The sequence below is a fragment of the Penicillium hispanicum genome (genome assembly GCF_028827665.1).
Source record: "Penicillium hispanicum strain IBT 35686 chromosome Unknown utg000007l_segment0_segment0, whole genome shotgun sequence".
Taxonomy (NCBI): domain Eukaryota; kingdom Fungi; phylum Ascomycota; class Eurotiomycetes; order Eurotiales; family Aspergillaceae; genus Penicillium; species Penicillium hispanicum.
The window spans coordinates 1988390-2009594 of NW_026623199.1; the positions used below are offsets into that span (position 1 = coordinate 1988390).

General features: G+C 53.1%; 6 protein-coding genes across 6 annotated transcripts; 2 read left to right on the top strand and 4 right to left on the bottom strand.

The window, feature by feature from the left end:
- Window positions 1-572: 572 nt before the first annotated feature.
- On the bottom strand, window positions 573-3967 carry N7459_008538 (extracellular serine-threonine rich protein; the record flags this gene model as incomplete). The annotated part of the gene is made up of 3 exons (XM_056947706.1): window positions 573-3572; window positions 3651-3836; window positions 3905-3967. The coding sequence occupies 3 exons, from the start codon at window positions 3965-3967 to the stop codon at window positions 573-575; spliced, it is 3249 nt and encodes a 1082-aa protein (XP_056797216.1).
- Window positions 3968-7507: 3540 nt separating this feature from the next.
- Window positions 7508-9516, bottom strand: N7459_008539 (uncharacterized protein; the record flags this gene model as incomplete). Its single annotated transcript, XM_056947707.1, has 2 exons — window positions 7508-8487; window positions 8541-9516. The coding sequence occupies 2 exons, from the start codon at window positions 9514-9516 to the stop codon at window positions 7508-7510; spliced, it is 1956 nt and encodes a 651-aa protein (XP_056797217.1).
- Window positions 9517-12097: 2581 nt separating this feature from the next.
- Window positions 12098-13611, bottom strand: N7459_008540 (uncharacterized protein; the record flags this gene model as incomplete). Its single annotated transcript, XM_056947708.1, has 3 exons — window positions 12098-12468; window positions 12528-13131; window positions 13195-13611. The coding sequence occupies 3 exons, from the start codon at window positions 13609-13611 to the stop codon at window positions 12098-12100; spliced, it is 1392 nt and encodes a 463-aa protein (XP_056797218.1).
- A 2314-nt stretch (window positions 13612-15925) lies between these two features.
- N7459_008541 (putative glutamine-serine rich protein MS8) lies at window positions 15926-16489 on the top strand (the record flags this gene model as incomplete). Its single annotated transcript, XM_056947709.1, has 2 exons — window positions 15926-16030; window positions 16154-16489. The coding sequence occupies 2 exons, from the start codon at window positions 15926-15928 to the stop codon at window positions 16487-16489; spliced, it is 441 nt and encodes a 146-aa protein (XP_056797219.1).
- Window positions 16490-17092: 603 nt separating this feature from the next.
- On the bottom strand, window positions 17093-18094 carry N7459_008542 (uncharacterized protein; the record flags this gene model as incomplete). The annotated part of the gene is made up of 1 exon (XM_056947710.1): window positions 17093-18094. The coding sequence occupies one exon, from the start codon at window positions 18092-18094 to the stop codon at window positions 17093-17095; it is 1002 nt and encodes a 333-aa protein (XP_056797220.1).
- Window positions 18095-18444: 350 nt separating this feature from the next.
- N7459_008543 (putative APSES transcription factor (MbpA)) lies at window positions 18445-21131 on the top strand (the record flags this gene model as incomplete). The annotated part of the gene is made up of 3 exons (XM_056947711.1): window positions 18445-18684; window positions 18739-20398; window positions 20452-21131. The coding sequence occupies 3 exons, from the start codon at window positions 18445-18447 to the stop codon at window positions 21129-21131; spliced, it is 2580 nt and encodes an 859-aa protein (XP_056797221.1).
- Window positions 21132-21205: the final 74 nt, after the last annotated feature.

A 21205-nucleotide genomic window follows, 5' to 3' on the forward strand; every position in this document is an offset into this window, starting at 1 on the left:
ATTTTGCAGGCCGGTCTGTCCATAGACCGCAGTACAACAAATACAGCTGAGAAGTATCCAGAAACCAGCGGAGATGCGAAGAGATATGCTTTAAGTCTTGTGATACATCAGTAATTAAGCATGTAACTACCTGTGGACGGACGGGTCCAAGTAAAACTAGGTACCTCGTCGGAGGGACCGTTAGACCGTCCGTACGTCGGGGCATTATGGACGATATATGTAGTTGACTACTGTTTCATTCAATAGTGCAAATGACGTAGGCCAAGATCCAGGCCATGCGGGTCTATCCGAGACTGGAGATGATTGGACTGATACATACTTCCACACTAGAGGTAGAAGAATCATGTTCAAAATTGAATGGTGGGGTCTATCGCAATCAAATTAGAGAGTCATTAGAGTACAGAAAGGGACTCCTCGTGATGGGCATCAAATCAGTCCGTTCACGGCCTGCCTCGTGTCTTTTACTCAGGCATAACAAGAAATAAGGCTCTCACTGCGCATTGAACAAATGAGAAACAACACCAAGAAAACAATGACACATATGGGGCTTTCCCGGCCCTACAACGGCATATCTAGAGAGCCAGGGCAAAGAAGGCGGCAAGAGCACCCAGTAAGACGCCGGATGCAATCGACACGGTCGACGCCGAGCTCCAGGCTGGCGACGCGGAGGGGGAGTAAGTAGGAGTGACCGTCGGCTTGGTGTATGACCAGCTCGCGGTGGTGATCATGGTAGCCCACGGGCTCGGGGAGGACATGCCACCGGTAGCCGGTGAAACACCGCTCGGAGCCGGCACCAGGCCGACAGTGGCAGCGGAGCCGGTACCTTGAGCGGTGGAGGTAACGAAGCTTACTTGCGGCACGGTGACGGTGTAGGTTGAGTAGCTGATGGTGGTGTAGGGGATGGAGGGAGCCGAAGTGACGCCACCGACAGCACCGGCGCCACTGGAAGCAGAGACAGAGACAGTCGGAACCAGGGTGATGGTTGAAGGCACAGCGGTCACAATGGCAGGGTTTTGGGGAACCCAGGAAGCGCAAATACCAGTGAAGTAGGACAAGCCAGCCTGGATCTCTGAGCTGGACGAGCCCCAGGCCTGGATACAGGAGATAACCTTCTTGGTGAACTCCTTGTTGGGGCAGAAGCAGCTGGTATCGCTGTTGGAGGAGCACTTGGGCACCAGATAGAGCCAGGTATTGAGACACTTCGGCACAACGTTGGGGCAGGAGGAGGTTGGGGCGCTTGAGGGCACAGTGGTAGGCGATGTTCCAGTCGAGACAGACTCGGCAGGAGCAGTAGCAGTGGTTCCAGCAATGCACTTGGTGCAGATGGTGGAAGTATCGGTCACAATCACAGTAGACACAGTGTTAGTCGACACGGTCAGAGTCGATCCACCGGAAGTGATCGTGTTGATCACAGGGCAGGTAGTAACGGTGGTGTAAGCGACAACGGTAGTAATGGAGTCCTGAGGAGCAGGAGTGGTCGCCGCTCCAGCGCCAGAAGGAAGCGATGCGGGGGGAGTTGTTGCGGTCTGGGTGCACTTGGTGCAGACCGTAGAGGTCTTCGTCACGACCACGGTTGATACAGTGCTTGTGGGAACGGTCAAGGTAGATCCACCTGTGGTGATAGTGTTGGTCACAGGGCAGGTGGTGACCGTGGTGTAAGTCACCACAGTTGTGACAGACTCTCCAGGCGCACCGGGGGTTGGGATCGCTCCAGAGCCGGATAGAGTAGGGCTGGTAGTCACAGGGCTAGAGCCACTCGGGCCAGTGGTCTCGGCAATGTCAGGCGCGGTAGTGGTACTGGCAGTGCACTTGGTGCAGATGGTTGCAGTTGAAGTCACAACCACAGTGGACACAGTGCTCGTGGGAACAGTCAGGGTTGAGCCGCCAGTAGTAATAGTGTTGGTCACCGGGCAGGTGGTGACAGTAGTGTAGGTAACCACAGTTGTAACAGACTGTGGAGGAGAACCGGGCGTGGAGATGGCTCCAGAGCCAGACGGAGCAGGGCTGGTCGTCACCGGGCCAGAGCCACTTGGACCGGGCTGACCAAGAGTAGAAGGACTAGCAGTACACTTAGTGCAGACAGTTGAGGTCGAGGTCAGAGTAACAGTTGAAATAGTGCTGCCAGTAGACACTGACCACGTAGTACCTGAGCTAAGAGTGCTAGTAACGGGGCAAACGGTAGTTGTGGTGTACGTGACGACCGTGACAACCGAATCTGGAGAAGTAGCAGTCGAGACAGCGCCACTGCCCGACGGCGCAGGACCGGTGGTGACTGGGCCTGAACCACTCGGACCAGGTTGACCAAGAGTAGTAGCACTAGCAGTACACTTGGTGCAGACAGTTGAGGTCGAGGTCAGGGTAACAGTGGAGATAGTGCTGCCGGTAGACACCGACCAGGTGGTGCCTGAGCTGAGAGTGCTGGTTACTGGGCAAACAGTGGTGGTGGTATAGGTAACAACGGTCACAACCGACTCCGGAGCAGTAGCGGTCGAGATGGCACCACTGCCAGATGGAACAGGGCTGGTGGTGACCGGGCTAGAACCACTCTGGCTGACCTGGCTACCGATAGGGGTCGTCGTAGAAACACTAGGCACAGTAGTGGAACCAGCGAGACACCTCGTGCAGACGGTTCGAGTTGAGGTCATAGTAACGGTCGAGATGGTGCTGCCCGTGGACACCGACCAAGTAGTGCCCGAACTGATAGTGCTAGTAAAGGGGCATTCGGTGGTCGTAGTGTAGGTGACGACAGTGACAGCAGACTCAGAGGCTGACGGACCACTACCAGTGCCCGCGGGAGTGCGAGTAGTAACGGGGGAGGGGCCAGTTGTTGAGCTGGCGGAGGAAGCAGACGCACTTGCGGGCAGAGTCCCACTAGGGCCAGGGCCACCACCTGTCTCGGTCACAGGGCACACAGTGGTCGAGACGGCAATGGTGGAGGTGATGACGGTGGTCGAGTCGGCTGGGCAATCTGTGACCGTCGCGGCACAGCTGGTCACGGTAACCTCACTGGTGGTGTAGATAGTCGAGGTGGTCATCTTCGGTGGGCGGCTGGCAGATGGAGTGGTAGTGACCGCGGCCTTCGAACTACCAGTAGACACCGAGGGCCCAGCCGGGCGAGAAGACGTCCAGTAGGAGGGGGTGTGAGGAATGGATCCGGCTCCGCCAGTGTGAACAATGGGCCGGATGGAGCGGCTGGGTTTTCCAGTGGCTGAAGCACTAGGACGGGAAGTTGAAGTGGTTCCAGGAGTACAGTCAAAGCCCACGCTATAGATACCAAAATCACAGCTCTCATGCTCGCTGTTCTCGGACAGCTCGAAGAGGACGGAGGTAGCACCTCCGCACTGGTCATTGGTGATTGTGGTTCCATTAGTGGAGCACGACGCCGTGTTGCGACAAGTAGATCCATCAGGCATGCTGTAGACAACATTCATATCGGCTTCTTTGGAGGTAGCAATGTGGAAGTGGGTTACAGAAAAGCCACTGCTGCCGGAGTTACATGAGAACGAGGGAATCGACAAGCTGCTGCCAGACCTGCTGCCAGACCTGCTTGCAGTACCAGTAATACATCTCTCCTGAAGACAGTGTTAGTATATCTGGCTCAAGCAAAAGAATTATGATTGACATCATAGGCAACGCGACTTGCGACTTACACCACGTTTGCTGTGAGAAGCACCACCAAAGCTGTTACTGCAGGTGAAACCAGAGAAGTTAAAGTCGCCGTATGACGAGAAGGAGCCAATAGACAGGCTCGACCACTCGAAGCCCTTTTTCTGGTAATCGTTACACACATTGGCCGAGTGGCCCGGGTTGGAAAAAAGTAGATCGGAACCCCAGTTCTATAGGGAAAGCAAGTCAACTTTGGCAGTCCTATGGTTGAGTTGGGGGTCAATCACGCAGTACATACACCAGTCGTGGCCTGGACTGCAGCCAGGAGCGACAGGAGAGCGAGAGAGGTAGCGCCCTTCATTGTGGAAGGTTGCCAGAGTCAACGAGTGACGGCAGAGAGGTTGGAAAGAGGGCACGGAGGGGGCCGGCTCCAAGTGGGCGGCCAGTGTATTTCTATTGTCGAGACCAGCAACAACAGAAATGGGGCCAGTATCACCAGTGATCCGGGCTTGCGGAGACGGCGAATGGTGAGTGGGAGGGGGATAGAGTGGGACAAGGAATGAGATCCCTGAGTGGATGCTAGTAGATGGTTTAGTTCGAACCGACGAAGGATGAAGAAGCACGAAGGAAGGAGGAAGAAGGAAGACTAAAAGCAAGCAGACACGACTGGGGCGAGTAATATACAAAGGGAAGTGAATGTGCGCGCTCTTCCGCTCCTCTCTTCTTTTGCATCCTTCATCTTCTGCCTGGGGAGGAACTTCTCTTTTAAAGATCCCCATCTACGAGTCACCACATGCCGTCCATCAATTCCGCCTGTGGCTGCTCTACATTCGACAACCATACCTACTCATCGTCTCTCTGCTCCACGCAGTGGTAAGACATCTCATCACGGTGGGCGCTTCCCTGTTCCAATCGGCAGGCCCCTGGAGGAGCAGATGAAACAAAGGCTGCCCCAATTCAGGCAGGGTGGGATCCATTCACAGTCATCGCAGCCATCGCAGCCATTGTGGCGGGGGAGCTAGTGCAGGAACCTGCTGGCAACAATGCAGGATCCAGAATCCGATCGAGAGCGGTTAAACATGACGGTTGCCTTCTCTGCAATGACCTGTCGTCCGGAATCCGTCCAGCGACTATAGTGCATGTCCCACTCGACCGACATGGCCAATCAGCGCCCTGCACGAACGAAAATAGCCCCGGCGACTCCAGTCATCAACCGGATAACTACCAGGGCGCCAGATCGACATTCATAACGCGATGAACATGGGCCGATGGGGGACATTGTACTCGTCATCCCATCACAATGCTTGTCGACTCTCGAACCGCCTGGATGTGATCGTCTGAAATGCCAGCTTACCCTCGAGCAGGCTCCACCGACTTCACTCTATAGCAGCCACACTGCGACAAGCCTGAAAGGATCAAGACCTAGCGGGAGCTTCTTTCTTACGAGAGCCCTAGTGGCACCGTTGGCTGGAGTACACGACAGGCTCAAAAGGACTATGGTTATTGGCCATCGAAGCTTCTCCGCGAAGAAAGAAACCCAACCATCTGCAACCCAACAAAGCCAGTTTTGGCGCCGGCGTCTCGCCTTTAGACCCTGGCCCCAGGTAACTGGCCACAGGCTATGTACGTCCTCTTCCCCACGGATCCATGCTCTGCCGGTCGCTCCGTGCTTGATGGCTACGATGTAAACTCTGATTACCGATCAGCGTTCGTCCATCACGAACAGAACCGACCTGTTCGGCCAGAGAAGCGCCAGGCAGCATGGCGATTGCCTAACCACAACCCCCGATGCTCCGTCGATCTAATGCCGCCAAAAGCAAGATCAATCTGCCAGCGTCGATCCACGTCCCCACGCGCGCTGTTTCTCGGTCTCGTTTTTCTTTTTCCCTTTTGACTCTAACCATCTGACTTGCCCCTACCCGATGGCGCTAGGGACCCACCCCTGTGGCGCTCACAGAGTGCCACAAACCGGTATTCCTCCACTCGGGGGCATCGGTATCCAAACAAAGTCAGTGAAGTGATATGAGCTGCCAACTACTCAGTCTAAGATCCTTTATCCCCGAGGGTCCAGGAATTGCGGTGTTCCTATAGGCACCCGGCGTAAATGGCTGATCCTTCGGCCCCGACCTCCGCCCCCACGAACAACTCGTTCCTCGTTCCTGTATCTCACCGACCCATGCATCCTGCGCACCTCGATAGGTAGATATCTCTACCGCTCGAGTCATGAACTGGTTCTTTGCAACAGGTTATGGGACGCGTGTGTGAATGCCGATCGGGGTTCAGCTACATCCTACTCACAGGGCAAAAGCGAAGGAACCAAGAGAGAAAGCGTGCCGCTCGGATATGCCATTTTGTTTCATCCCCATACACGTATCAAAGAACCTGCCGCGCTGACTGGACCGGCTTGCCGCCGCCCCCGTCGCTCCTTCGTGCTTGTTTCGCATGATCAACCCGCCGATCGTTAAAAATACCCACAAATGAAGCAGAGCCGATGCCCACATGGGGGTGACGTTGTGCACGGTCATTGAGAGTTTCCCGTATTGGGGAAGAATGACTCGCAATGTTGCGCAACGTCGGTCGTGGATGGAGCCGCCCAGCTCTCACAATGTTGCATTACCTTCGACCCTGCAGCGGCGTGGCTTGTCCTTGGTGGGTTTCAGGAGCTCATGAGCCCAGATTCGGGGTACAGGCTGTACATATGTTACTGATTATTATTGTATGGTATTTTACGAGCTAGACTCGTTCTTGAACCTCTTCCGCAATGAACTAAATTCGTCTATTCCCAACTCAGTAGTTTGCTTGCCTGCTTCGGTCGCGGTACTGGTACCGAGGGTGGCTTGATGTTCGAATGGTGGCGGTAGCTTCTGAAACTATTGAAACCGGTGGTTCTAGCTGGGTTCGATTGTGATCTCCTAGGACTGTGGCTGCAACATTATGAGCACGACTACCCGAGCATGCGTGGCATGCATATTTGCATGTAGAGATGATAGCGCACTTGTTTGGTACCAAGTCTCAAATTATTGGAGGTGCTATACAAATCAGAATATTTGTCTTCTCATTACTCTATCCCAGTATTGCTTCAGAGAGCGCTGTTGATAGAATGGTTTCGAGATAGGGAAAGATATTTATGGAAACATTCGGCCTACACTTATCTCGAATAGATTAATATACTTACCTCAGCGCTTCTTGGCCCCTAGCGAGATTGAATTTCCTGCGCCCGACTGACAGGATCCAAGTGAAAACACATCGGAGAACCAAGTGATATGGATTATCTGAGCAGTCTCTGGCTTGCGAGCCTACGACTACATCATGGAATACCACAAGTGGAAGAAATTTTTTGATATTGACTAATTCGGGATAGTCACAATATACTCATGACTCGTGAACGCAAAAGAAAGAGAAGGGTCAACGCCGTACAAAACCAGGTATCACCATCTCCCGCAGCGAATAGGAGCAGGGCACGGAAGGAGAAAAAAGGAAAATGAGAATGAGAATGAATGTAAAGTTGGCAACGTACAACATCCAATGGAGTAGCGCAGAAATGATCAACTTTTGGGTCTTGGGAGAACCACCATCGATCTTTCTCTCCGAGAAAAGCATGGAAAACAGGTACACAGATGATCAGCCCCGACGGTGGCAGATAGATCTAGAGCCATGTGGTGATATATCAGAGCAACAGATGACATGTGTCAACTCAAGTCAGGTCGCGGTGTGTCAAAAGCTACCCCCCTAGTAGAAGTCTGCCAGCGACTCGAAACATTTAACAACGTCCGTGTGTATCATGCGATTTTTGTAAAATCCAAAACTTCGTCGATTCGTTAGGAGCTGGAAATCTCCAGCGGGGGGATTGGCCGGATGCAAAGCATTCGTATTGCCCAGACAAAAGAAAGATGCACATTGCTCACAAGGGAAGTTGAGCACGACGTTGAGCATCCATGAGCTTGCGGCGAACAGCTTCACCACCGGCGTACCCGCTTGCTTTGCGTTTCCGGGTTGGGGTGCGCTGGTCGGTGTGCTTGGCGTGACGGAACACGCTGGCAGGCCGCGAGGGGGAGTTGGCAGGCATGAATTCACGGTGCTGAGGGAGACGCAAGAGGGCTTGGTAACGGTTGTGGTTGCGACGGAACGCAGTGACAATGCCCTTGTCCAAATGATTGAGGAAGCGCTCAGCATTGCTGTCCGGCTGTGACCCCGTGTTCCGATTGGGAGTCGGCGTGCCCATGGCCTGGGCAGCGGAGTTGCTGGCGACCATGGGGGAGACGGGCGCCTCGTCATCCACGTTGCCCATATCCTCTTCGTCCGAGGAGCCATTACCGAAATCAATGAAATCATCGACATTGAGAGCAGCTTCTGGGTCATCGTCGTCATCATCCTCAAAGGAGCTATCGATGGCGAAGTCGCGCGAGGGGTAGAAAGCTTCGGGGGGGCCCATGACCTGGCCACCCGGAGTAAGGTCGTTTCCAAGGGCGGTCATCATCAAGTTGGCGCTGGAAGCAAGCATGGGGCTGAAGTCAGTCTGGTTCGGTGATGCGAGATTATCGGTGTCACTCTCGTCGATCAATTGTAAAGTAGTCTGGCGGGGGCTGTTGTTGGCGGTACCAGGCATGCTGTTGGCAGCGGAGTCTAGCCAATCATGACGAGAGGAGGCATAGGCAGGGATAATCACGAGGTGTTTGCCAGTGCAGTCGACCAATGCCACTGGCTTGTGCGGATCGGCGACAAAGGTTCCCATAATAGGACCTCGTCGGCGCGGGAGAGTGTCGCTCTTGTTGTCACCCGTGGCAACAAGGGAGTCGGTGGAGTCTCTACGAAGAAGGGAACGAGGATGAGTGATGGTCGCCGGCGGAGGGAGATCTTCGTCTGTGGTATCGCCATCATCGGCTGGGGTAGGGTTAGCACAACAACGTAGGAGCGTGAATCTGTAGCCAGCGTACTCTCATAACCACTCAGGCTTCCCTCCGAAGTCCCTTCGGATTCAACGTGGTAAATGCTTCCATGACCATAGTCGGCATCTCCAAAGATCTCTTCAGATTGTCGGCGGTGACTCCGGTGATGATCGTTGTCGCTCTCAATCATGCGACGTAGTTGGGGGTCCAAGGAATCCTGCTGGAGGAAATCACCGGGAATCTCATCATCCGTGTGAGATTCACTTTCGGAAGAGGAATCCGGTCGCTCCTCGAAATGGACACGCCGAGCAACGGGTGTTTCCACCGCCTCGCTCGCCAGGTCGGTTTCACCGAAAGTGTCCATGGCAGTGTAAAGTTGCTCCTCGTCGAAGAACGAGGCAGCCGGGAGAAGCATAGAGTCCCCGAAGATCTCAGCGCCATGCCACTGGCTATCAGGGGCTTCGGAGGTGGGCAGGACGCGATGGCCGCGCTCTGATTCCATGATCATCATCTCCTCCAACTTCTCCACGTCCTGCTCTTCGTCATCAGCATCCGTGATGTAGTCTACGGCAGCATAGACGTCGTCAGAGCTTTCATCGGAATCGTTGGCGTCGCTGCTAAAGCGGCCAAAATCTTCGTCGTCAGAGACCCGTCTTCTCTTGTTCTTGGCGATTTGGCGCCCCGTCTTACGGGCATTGTCTCGACGCCGACCGTAAGACGGGGCATGGGCCAGTGGCCGGTCCTCTTCGTCGTCGGCATCGTCATCTTCCGAGTCCTCCGCTTCGTCGCTCAGGTCCTCGAGGGAGGAGACCGATGAGACACTTGAGACACTTGATGCTCGCCGTTTCCGCTCAGACGCATTAGTGCCAGAACGGGCGTTTGACTTCTTGGGCTGGCTCGCAGCCTTGGGGGAGATATCGAGGTGCCGCATGATCTTCGATTCGGAAGTCGCGGGGCGGGAATGAATACTTTTGGCGGAGCCCTTCGGGGTCCTCTTGGAGGAGTAGGAGCTGGATTGCGTCATTGGTCACCGAGGCGCACAGTTTATGTTCTTGCCTGGAATAAAGGTAGGATGGGGTTGGTTCGCGGTTCGCGGTTTTCAGGTGGTTCTTCCAAGGGAGAGTCGAGGGTGTATGGAAGGTCAGAAGCAAGGAAGAGGTATGGATCAGTTCGAGAATGCGAGAACGATTCAACGGTCGAAGGAGTGGTTTCCACAAAGATTCTGAAGAGAAAGTCGATTCGAGAACTGAGGTAGGCGGATGTTTGAGAAGGTGTCGTGAGGGATTGGAGAAGGGAGGATTGGAGGATGATGTTTTGATCGTAACCACGAAAGCACCTCTGGCCCGATACGGGACACTGGAGTGCTTCTTCAGGGACTGTACTTGGGGGCAATTCCGACGCTTTCTCGGGGCGTCGAAAGAGAAACAGATATCGTCAAGTCGAATTGATGTCGGAGCTGCTGGACTGGGGAGCCGGCAGACAGGCTCCCCAGCGAGGAATTTACAGCTCAACGAAAGCCATTTGGCGCAAAACTCGACGATATCTAGGATGTGGGGTCAAAGAAGGGTTCTGAGAGCAAAAAAGGGTGGTCTGTCTGGTGCAAATGGTTGATGTGAAAGGAAGATCGAGGGGACGGAGGTGAAGGGATGTCGATTTTTCCAGAGCGGGAGTGGGGAACGGGGCGGGCTGATTGGCCGCACTCGGCGACTCATCATTCGCTGGCGGCAGTTCACCGCATCTTTCGCGCCAATCGCTGCGCCGCTGAAGCTGCTGAATCTCCCTGTGGGCGTTGACGGCAGTCATACCGAGGCCCCCCGTGGGAGTCATTCTCTGTGTGTCTACTCTGTGTGTCTACTCCCAGATGTCATCGGATTCTGACTCTGCCAGGTGATGAACAACCCCATTCACGCATCCATGGGTCATGTATACCATACACCCATTCACCATTTGTATGCATCCAATCGCCTACCTCACTTTCTGGCTAGAAAGAGAGGGGCAAAACTTTGCATGACGACTCAACCCAGAGCAGTCAAGCGCAGGCTGGGTCCGACAATCCTGCGGGTCCATTATATTATTGTGCCACTTTGGCGGAGCCGCTCAAACGCAGGAAAAGCCCAATTGCCCAACGAAGCCTACAGAGATAGATACATGGGTCACAGAAGATAACTCGGTGGATGGTCACCCTGCAGGGAAACTGTGCGCGCGACGTCAGCCCGGCGCTTCTCCCGGTGCAGGAACTGACCCGTGCGGAATGATTCATCTCCCGATTAAATCATGACACACGTACTGGATGATTCATACTGCGACTCGACCCGAGACTAAGCACAAGCCTAGGTGCATTCATTGGCTGGGTCCGACTTTCGTGTTGATTTTTCTTCCATGGGTGGCAACTTGGGGCTCCCGTCGGGAACTTCGACCGGGTAATTTGGCAATTCGGGCGGCCCGGGAAGCTGCAGCTCCTTCAGCTCTTACTCTGTCCTGGGAGGACATCCTCCCTAAATGGACAGTCTGATACCCGCCACTAGTTGGGCCTGGTGAGAAATGCACCATCGGGGTAAGAGGCGGTAAGCAAGGACAACATGGCTGCAGCGTGCATGCGATAGATCGCCTGGGGGGGGGACTGATAAGTACTGATCACATCTTGGGCCGCTACGCACGCGGGAAGAGCGACGAGCAATCCTCTGCGACAGCCAAACGGACAACAACGCAAGGGGTACGGCTCTCCATACAGGACGCACTCCGTACAGGATACTACTGCGCCTATCCCCATCTCTCTCGTGGCTGCAAGATCATCTCTGCCCCGCAGTGGCTTGGTGGGCCAAGAATTTCTTCCGCGGCCAATCACTGTGCCGGAGGCAATGCTCACAGCGCTAACCTATTTTTAAGCCCGTGGCGTCTGTCTGCCTGGCCCAACAAGTCTCCAGATGCAGTGACACGACTACACCGGGATTTTGCAGGTTCTCTAGAGAGAGCGATACCCTAGGTATGATAAAGACGGCTCTATCCAGGGGAGAAACCCCCTGTACAGTAATCCGATCGGCGTAAGATTTTCGGCGACAGCAGCTATTACCTAGGTAGTTGGTTATATATTTTGATAGTGTCATGTGGCGCCTGGAGAACCAGATTACTACCCTCCATGCAGATTGTGGACTACTGAAAGATCTCAGGACTTTCTGGGCAGATATTTTTTGCCTTTTACACAGCGGGCGAAATATCTGGGTGCTGATATTCAGATAGGGGATGGGCGATCGGGATTCGTCCTTTGTGGTTGCTCCAGTGTCAGCCTCCAGAGATCTTCATCTGCTTGGATACCCATTCTTCAAACCTGGAAAATCAACATCGAAGAGGTGACCGGGTCAAATTACCACTTTGGACAGATATTGGTATTGTTTGTGCGGCATTAAAAGGAATTTGAATACATTCAGCCATGAATCATAACCATCACCATCCCTTCATTTCGCTCCACCCATGGTAACCGAGGAACCCAAAAAGAAAGTTTGGAAGACTCGGGGCAAGACATAGCACATTCCCTCTTACAGAGAGATCCAAACATAATATATACCGGAACATCCCCAAAGAAACGATGGAACTGGTTATCGATACGCTCAAGTTCCAGGGTAAGGGGCAATGTTGGGTGTCGACTCGGGCTTGGGCCGCCCCCAAATAGAGAGACGTGACTTCGAACGAGTGGGAGGACCCGGGCGAGCATTTTCATCGCTTGAGGTGGGAGGCTCCGATGCAGCGGATTCCAAGGCTTCGGCCGCCCGCGCCTGCTCGACTTTCCTCACGCCGTTGCGGACTTCTTCAGACGACGCACCCTGGGGCGCCGTCGTGGTCAGAGTCTCCGTAGCACGGATTTGATCTTCGGAGGTGTCCTCGTTGAGCTTGTTGATTTCCTGCTCCGTCACTAGACGCTCATTCTCCAGACGGACTTCGCGGCCACGCTTATGGCAGTACCACAAGACAAAAAGGAGAACTGTTTGGGGTCATTGTTAGTTGGTGGGGACCAACGCAGGCCTGTCTAGGTCGACTCACTGGTTAACGCTAATGACCAGAGAACATTCATCCCCATCACGGCAGGGAAGCGAGCACGCAGGAAGGTCATAATCGATCGCAGCATTCCCACGATGGCGGCCGGTTTAGACACGAGCTCCTTCAGACTGGGCATGTTCACGCCCATTTTCTCAGCGGCTGCAGCTACTTTGCCCACATGCTCCATGTCAATGCCACTCTTTCCGGCTCGTTCGCTAGCTGCCGCCAGCACTTCTGGAGCCAAAGCCTCGGTCCACTTCTCAGGGAGCTTCTCGATCAACTTTTGTAGGAATCCAGGCAACTTGGTGTAGGTGTCTTGCAATTGCCGGTTTCCGTTCGTCAAGAGCATCTCCAAATCGTGATAGGCCGTTGGAACGCCGTTGACCAAGTCCTTAAAGATCAACTTGAATTTCCGGAGCAGCTCCTGTGTATCGTTGCTGAAGGAGAAGACATGATTGTTGTCCGCCGCCAGGTTCAGTCTCTCCAGAATGTCCGTCATGTCCTCCTGGTCTTTCTGTGGGTCTCCGGCGTTGTCTGCTGGAGCAGCTGTGGCTGCAGGAGCGGGGGTTTCGGGCTGTGTCTTGGCTTCATCGGCTAGTTCCTGGCTCTATTATGGAAAGGGTCTTCTGTCAGCATACAGGCATCGTCATAGTGCTGAGTGCTTGTCTACCTTCTTCGCCTCGGCACTCTTCTTCCAAAACATGGCACTCCATCTTTTCTTCTTCTTCTCCGGAGGTCCCTTGCTTTGCACTTTTGTAGGCTCGGATGTTGTTTCGGTAAGCTCAGATTTCTGGCTAGCCCGTCTGCCCTGTTCCCCTAGTTCTTTTCCAAACTCCTCGGCTGGAGACGCCGGAAGTGGAATATCTTGGGCCCCCTCGTGAAAAAGGGACTGCGGAGGTGCTCCAGAGCCATTGGGTGAGCTGGTGTCTTGTTGTCCGGAGGGCGCAGGCTCGCGAGCATTATCCGACTGAGAAGTGACCTGCCGCAAAAAGGCCTCCTCTTCGTCGGTAAGCACGGGGTTGGGCGGGTTTAGAATCTGCGACGAGCGACGTCGGTTCTTGATCTGGTTGAAGTATTGCATTGCCATGACAGAATCGAATAGATGCTACCTTCGTGTTTCGTACAGTCGAAGAAGTGACTGGGGTTAAAAAAAAACCAGATGAAACGCGGCGGGCGCGTAGAGAGGCAGGGGGGTTTGAGGGGTTTGAGCGCGATCCAGGTCGATAGATCACCCTGCCGGCGGCTCGAGGCGCAGAGAGATCGACAATAATTTGGCTCGGACTATGTGGCCACTGGACTGATAACAAGTGTGCAAAAAGAGTCTGGAAATTTTGCGCCGCCGTATCTTGTAGGTAACTAGGCTGGCTTGGATTCTTGCGATGATATCACCGGTGGCTGGTGCTGGTTGACTAACTCCATACAGAGATAACCCCACATGGCTCCGCCACATGTAAATACACCGCCACACATGTCAACCTTAACTGCTTGTGCATCCATGGATCGGCTCCAGCGCTGTGACGTGGCGAGGGTAGGGGGAAAAAAAAAAAAAAAAACAGGATGGATCATAATTTATTGATATTGCACTGAGTGTATTCTATGACTCAAACCCATATATTAATTGCATGTATTCTGTGATGGCGTTGTTGTTGCGCAGTTGGGTCGGACGCATTTCGCCAGTATACTCTCACCTTGGTACAGCGAGGATGTTATCGCAACAACAGGCTATCTTGAAGATAAAAGGCCAGGGAAATACATGGGACCAAGAGGGCAGCACAGACAAGCTTCGGAAGTGATTCTGAAGCTCGCAGGTACCTGTTGTGTTGGGAAAAACCCACATTAAAAGTGAGAGCTCTTCCTACTTGACCCTAAAAAAAAGGTGTTTAGTAACGCCTCACTGCATGGTGGTCTAGTTGGGACGCCAACTAGACTTACTTGGCTCTCGGGTCTGGCCAACTACGAGGGCATTCCCCAGGATGGTTCGGGTCCTGCGGGGGTCAGTGAAGGTAGTAACCGGGGGCGGGTGGGACACGCGGCTAATGCGTAGCATCTTTTTTGAAGTTTTTAGCTCCATACCATAATGTTGATATATACTTAAGCAAGGCGTTGAAGTGGAGGTGATATTGCATGACGTTATTCCCAACTTCCCGATTTGGCGACAGTGAGGTTAAAGTTGTGCTCCACTGCCGCGGGTTCGAACCCGGCACTCGCCATCGTTAATATTTCTGTCTGTTCTACTGGACGTGTTTTTCTGCTGCCCCTGTCTCTTTTATTCCAAGATTTTTCATTTCAGGTCCAGTTGATACACATGGCCTGCTTAGATCTGTGGATGTGGGGCTTGGGAGAGTTCTCTAATTAGCGTTGCGGGTGGATCAAGGGTTCCTTGCATATGTAGGCCATCGCGGTAACCCCACGCCGTTTTTTGCCCTCCCACTCACTTTCCTGAAGGAACTCCCATATCCCCAGGGCTGAATCACATTCTTATGTCATCCCATCGTTGACAGCGCCAAGCCTGGCATCGTGACCCACTCTCCAGCATCGCAGTCATGTGACTGAGGCTTCGATTCGTGAATCCCTCGACACTAAACCAAAGAAGGTAATTAAGTCGACAGTGGAGTAAGCCAACGGAAACCCCTCGAACTTGGAGACCTCACTACTAACAATCCAATTCCTCTGCTCCCCACCGATCACTCAAAGAAGTAAAGGGGCTATGTACCTGCAAACCAAATGCTCGATATAGAAAATAATGCGGTCAAATCATGATAGATAATGACTCTCCAGAGTCGACTTACTCCCGACACTAGCAAGGTCTCCATCCATGGATGGAGATCAACATGCTGTAAACTTGAATGTACATAGCCTATACAACGCGTTGAACTTCCGTACGGTATCAAGCAAGGTCAATTTCTTGTTTAAAAAAAAGACAACTCAATTTGCACGATGCCCATCCTATTGATCTCGCATGAGACGATGTTTTGTATGCATGCAGAGAAGTTCTGCAAGTTACATCATTGCCGGGAAGCCATGTGTCAACTGTGGGGGGTTTCAATAATCTTGACGCTGCCTGGCACATTATCGCGCAAATATGGTGTATCAAACGTTTGCGACGATGACCAGATAAGGAAAACATCCCGATCTAATAGAGAAGCCCCAAACGCCATGTATCTATTTGTTGATCTCCGAAGTTGAGATATAAGGCTGTGCCGCCGATCCCACGGCCCCCCCTGACGACAGCCGGGGCGGTGGTGCTTCATTGCCCCCCCCCCGCCCCGCCTGCCTAGAAAGTATTTAAGGACTGCCGTGTTCTTGTCGTCGCCCTCCTTTCATTTCAGATTTCTCCTTCTCTAGGACATCACATCTCTTTTCTCTGTCATCCTCGATTACTTCGTCAATTGCTCTACACCATGTCGCATTCCGGTGGTGAATACTATGCCCAACAGGGCCAAGGCTCCTATCCCCCTCAACAAGGCCACGCCCCCCCACCACCGCAGGGCTACTATCCACCTGAGGTAAGCTAATTTCTAGAATTTACTGGGATGAAAGGCGTAGCAAGGTCACTGTGTTAGGCAAAGAAGCCACTAACGCAGCGTTCAACCCCTCGAAGAAACCATGTTAACACGATTCTTCTATAGCAGCAGTACCAACAGCCCTACCCCCAACAGCAGTACAGCCAGCCTCCAGCACCCTATAGTCAGCAGGCTCAACCTCCTCCTTACAATGAGCCTTACCAGCAAGGCCAGCACCCTGGTCAGCCTGTCGGCGAGAACGCCTCATACTACAATGACATCCCCGCTTCGCAGCAGGGCGCTGCCCCTGGCGCAGAGGGTGAGAAGGGCCTCGGGTCCACAATTGTGGGAGGTGCAGCCGGCGGCATCGTGAGCCACCAGATGGGTGCTGGAAAACTGGGGACTGCCGGAGGTGCCACTCTGGGAGCCGTTGCCATGAACATGGCAACTCATGCACTGTAAGCTGCGCTCCCGTTTCCTTTGCTTCCTCTCACTCGAAGAATCTGGAATTAATGCGTCTCTTCAAAACAGTAAGCACAAGAAAGAGAAGAAAAAGAAGCACAAGCACGACAAGCACCACAAACACCACAAGCATCACAAGCGCAAGGGATCGAGTTCCAGTTCGAGCTCCTCAAGCTCAAGCTCTTCAAGCTCCTCGGGCTAAGATGGCAGTTGATGGACGCTCTGAGCTGTTTCTTTTCTTTTCTTTTCTTTTCTTTTTTTTTACTGTTGAGAAGGCACTGCATGCCGCCGAGTAGGATATGAGGGCGGACGACGACGACCTTGGTCCCTGTTCCTACTTTATGGCCTGAAATATCATTATACCCTGTCTTTCACGGCACCAATGATTTTAGAGAATGGCTAGACATGGCTTTATCATCACAATCCGGCCTGTGTTTGCTATAATCCAAGAAGACTCGATCCTTGCGACAGGACCACCAGGATCATATCCTGATGCTCCTGACAGAGAGCGCCACCGCGGGAGAAGTGAACTTGGAAAGGTTCAAACATTAATGTAATCTTTTATTATAGTCCTAGGTATTTACTCTTAGGTGCTGATAAGTCTCATTGGGACTTGGGTGAAGTCTTTGCCTCGTTGCTTTGGTCAAAAATATCATCCAAATCCACCTCAGCCTTCAGACTAAATGCGAGTTGAGGCATCGATTTAGGGGTGTCCCAAACAAATTGGCACTTCCCTGAATGAGGGTTCTGATACCGCCGGGGCACAAGACTAGAAATGCGCCTCCACTGACGCCGCATAAATCTGGAGGTGATTTGATGTGGCCGGCCATCCACGTATTCGCGAAAAGTGAGACCTTTTTGCGGGCCGTCAGCCAGAAATCCTAGAATGAGATCTTGGTCCTGGGGTGCTGTAGACGGTGCCTTTCTTCTTTTGACAGGCACCCATGGTACCGATCCTGATATTAAACCATCCAGGGTCTGGAGGTCCTTTTCTGGCAGTGGTGGCAACAGACTCCCCATTGTACCATTAAACCATTTGCGGCGGATATTGAATCGACGAGATGGAGAGACCGGCGTGCCCCAGGTATTTGTTGCAGGTATAACCGGGCCAGCACCTTTCAGCTGCGGCCGAATACGCGACGATGTGAAGACAGCATGGTTCATCTGTGACTTGATGAGACTGACCATAATTTCTGGCGGTTCCCAACCATCCTGAAACTCCGCTGACTGGGCATTTTGGGCAATCAGTGATCTGAGGGCATGGCTGTTCCTTGGAATTGGAGGTTTAAGCATTTTGACAAGTAGTTCGTGTCTCCGTTTGCCAATGCGACCATAAGACATGAACATGACCTTATCGAAAGGACGAGGATAGCCCTCATTTGCCCTCTGGAGAATAGACAGCCCTCGTTTGGCTGCTTGGATCATCTGGCTTTCAGGCCTGTCGGAGCGACGGGCGCGGCGATACCGGTCCATGACATGGTTGCGCATGTAGCTTCGAGCGATGGGGTCAGGGAGGTAGGTGCATTCTCGTAGTGTTGCACGGAGGAGTTGACGCCATTGTGTCGCGTCAAGAGGGTGAAGGGAGGATATTCGCGTTGTCGCCATTGCGATGGCACAGCCCAAAGCGGCGAAAACGCGAAAACCTTGGCGGATTGCGCGGTCACGGGATTGACGCGCCCTTTTCGCTCTTCCCCAACCCCGCGACTTGCCTCGCCTTGCATTGCGCCTCAGATCTTCGGCCTTGCTCGATCTTGACACATTCTTGTGCATCCGCTTAGTCCAGGGCCATCTTGTATGGTTCTCGTTTAGGCTAGTTGCGTTTTCCCTCCAGAGGGTGGTAGCTTACGCGCCTCCTTTTGCTCGCGTCTGCCCGGTATCCGGTATCTCCACCCATGTTTCCTACCCTGGTCACATTTGTCCCATGCTGATCGGGCCAGAAATAAGAAGAGATCAGCATGTCATACTCACAGAGCAGCACAGGATCAGCTAATGGGCTATCATACAATATCTTGAACGCTTCTCAATCCCTCTCCTCCACCCCTCGCGCGACACCTCCGCTGTCTAAAGGTCCTCAGATGTCTTCCTTCGGCATGTCGAATGGTATGTCACGAGGAAGCTTTGGAGGCTATGATGGGACAAATGATTATGGGTCTACAATGCCTTACCAGGACGAAGACAAACCGCAGATCTACCGCGTTCGTCCTTTCATCCAGGCCTCACTGCGTCTGACGCTAACATCATCCAACTAGGCCGTCTACTCCAATGTCTCTGTATACGAAATGGAAGTCAATGGAATTGCAGTTATGAAACGCCGCTCAGATTCATGGTTGAATGCGACTCAGATCCTGAAGGTCGCTGGTGTTGTCAAGGCTCGCCGAACCAAGACCCTCGAAAAGGAAATTGCAGCTGGTGAACATGAGAAGGTTCAGGGTGGATATGGGAAATACCAAGGCACGTGGGTTAACTACCAGCGGGGTGTTGAGCTGTGCCGAGAGTATCATGTGGAGCAAATCCTGCGCCCATTGCTGGAATATGACATGAGTCCCGATGGCTCAGGTGGCCCATCACACGGAACGCTGGATACCCCTACAAAAGAACAGGCAATGGCTGCGCAACGCAAGAGACTCTACAGTGGGGCTGAAAATCGCAGTTCATCCCAGCCACAGCAAGGAACTTTCTTCCAGAATATCTCCCGCACCGCCGCCACAGCCGTGAATGCTATCAGCAAAGCCCGCTTTGACTCACCTAGCTCCACGAGTCGAAGACCAAGTGTCATTCGCAAGCCATCACAACAGATGAGCAGTCAAGAGTCGCAGATGGCTTTCAGTAGCCAGCAGAGCATGTACGGAATGTCCGACAGCGGGTTCAGTAGCCTGCAGAATCGCTATTTGGCACATGATGACCATGATGATCTTGCGGAACCTCCACGCAAGCGTGTTCGCTCGTCCTCGCATCATGGCCTACCCATTGCCCTTCCTCGAGAGCCGTCAAATCTATCGATGCACGAACCCACACCAACTGAACCCAATGAGTCGTTCTACCAAGACATTGATCTTCCGCCGCCGCCTCCTCTGGACGATGGCCAGAAGCGTGGTGTGGAGGCTTTGGCTCCTGCTTCAACGCCGGAAAAGTTCCAGAAGATGAAGCTGATCATGACTCTGTTCCTCGACAAGCGGACCAAGGATTTTACCAACCATCCAGCTCTTATGCAGCTGACTGGCGAAGATCTTGAAATTCCACTCGACGAGTACCGAAATAATGCCCTTCATTGGGCCTCAATGCTGGCACGCATGCCACTTGTGCATGCGCTAGTGGCTAAGGGAGCGAGCATTTCCCGGGTTAATGGTGCCGGAGAGACCGCCCTACAAAAATCAGTCGGAACCCGCAACAATCTTGACTACCGCAGCTTCCCTCGCCTGCTCCAAGTCCTTGCGCCCACCATAGATATGGTTGATTATAGTGGACGGACCATTTTGCATCACATTGCGGTTATGGCTGCTACCGGCGGAGGAGGCCACGTCTCTGCCAAACACTACCTGGAGTCCTTGTTGGAATTTATTGTGCGACATGGCGGAATTTCATCCAGTAGCAACGGTGACCAGATGCAGAATGGCACTCAAGGCAGCGACGTAATCTCATTGGGACGGTTCATCTCGGAAATTGTTAACCTACGTGATGACCAGGGCGATACGGCTCTCAATCTGGCTGGACGTGCCCGGTCGGTTCTTGTGCCGCAACTTCTCGAAGTGGGCGCTGACCCTCACATTCCTAATCACACTGGCTTGCGGCCTGCTGATTACGGAGTCGGTGTTGATATGGTTGATGGCAACTCGCAGTCACAGCAAGCTGGAGGACGGGGTGATAGCTTTATCGACCAACTGGCGAAGTCTAAGAAGGAGATTCTTGATGGTAACTGTTGCTGCCTCCACACTCTATCTTCTTTATGCTAATCATGACCCTAGCGGCGATGTCCCAAATAAGCTCAATGGTGGAAGAGGCACTAGGAGGCATTGATCGAGAGCTAGCGTCGAGTCTGACTCAAAAGCAAGAAAAATTCGATCACTGGCACGGGAAAATCCGTGAGTCGGCCAAGGCTCGCCAAATCGAGCAGAAGCAGCTGGATGAGTTGAAGCAAAAGGGATCGGAGCGAATCGAGCTTGAAAGGCGCATCAAGAATCTCGAACGATCTTCAGAAAGCTTGTTGGCAACAGTGAAGGATACCCAAGGCATTGATCCCACGAAGATTTCTATTGTCGGTGATGCCGACCAGGATTCCGGCATTGATGTTGTGGAGTTTGACACCTTGTTCTCGGATAAGGTTGACCCATCGTCTGGCTTTTCTGACCAGCAAATTGCGTTCCTAGCAGCCTTGTCAGCGCCAGATGTACTCAAACGCCGACTTGAGCGCTACCAGGAGTTTCTCGCTGATATCACGGACGAGGTTGAGAACCTCAAGGCCAAGAATGCTGTCCTCGGCCAGAATTATCGTCGCATGGTGATGGCATGCACGGGCTGGACTGCGGAACAAGTGGATGAAGCAGCCGAAGGCTTGACCCAGTGTGTCAAGGAGTTGAACGACAATCCCGTCCCGGAGGACGAGGCTATCGAGATCTTGATGCGGGACCGTGGACAGGACTGGTAGTCGATTCTCATCACTTCTTTCCCTTTGAGCGTTCGAACTGTTTTGACGGCGTTGATGCATTCGATTGTATGATA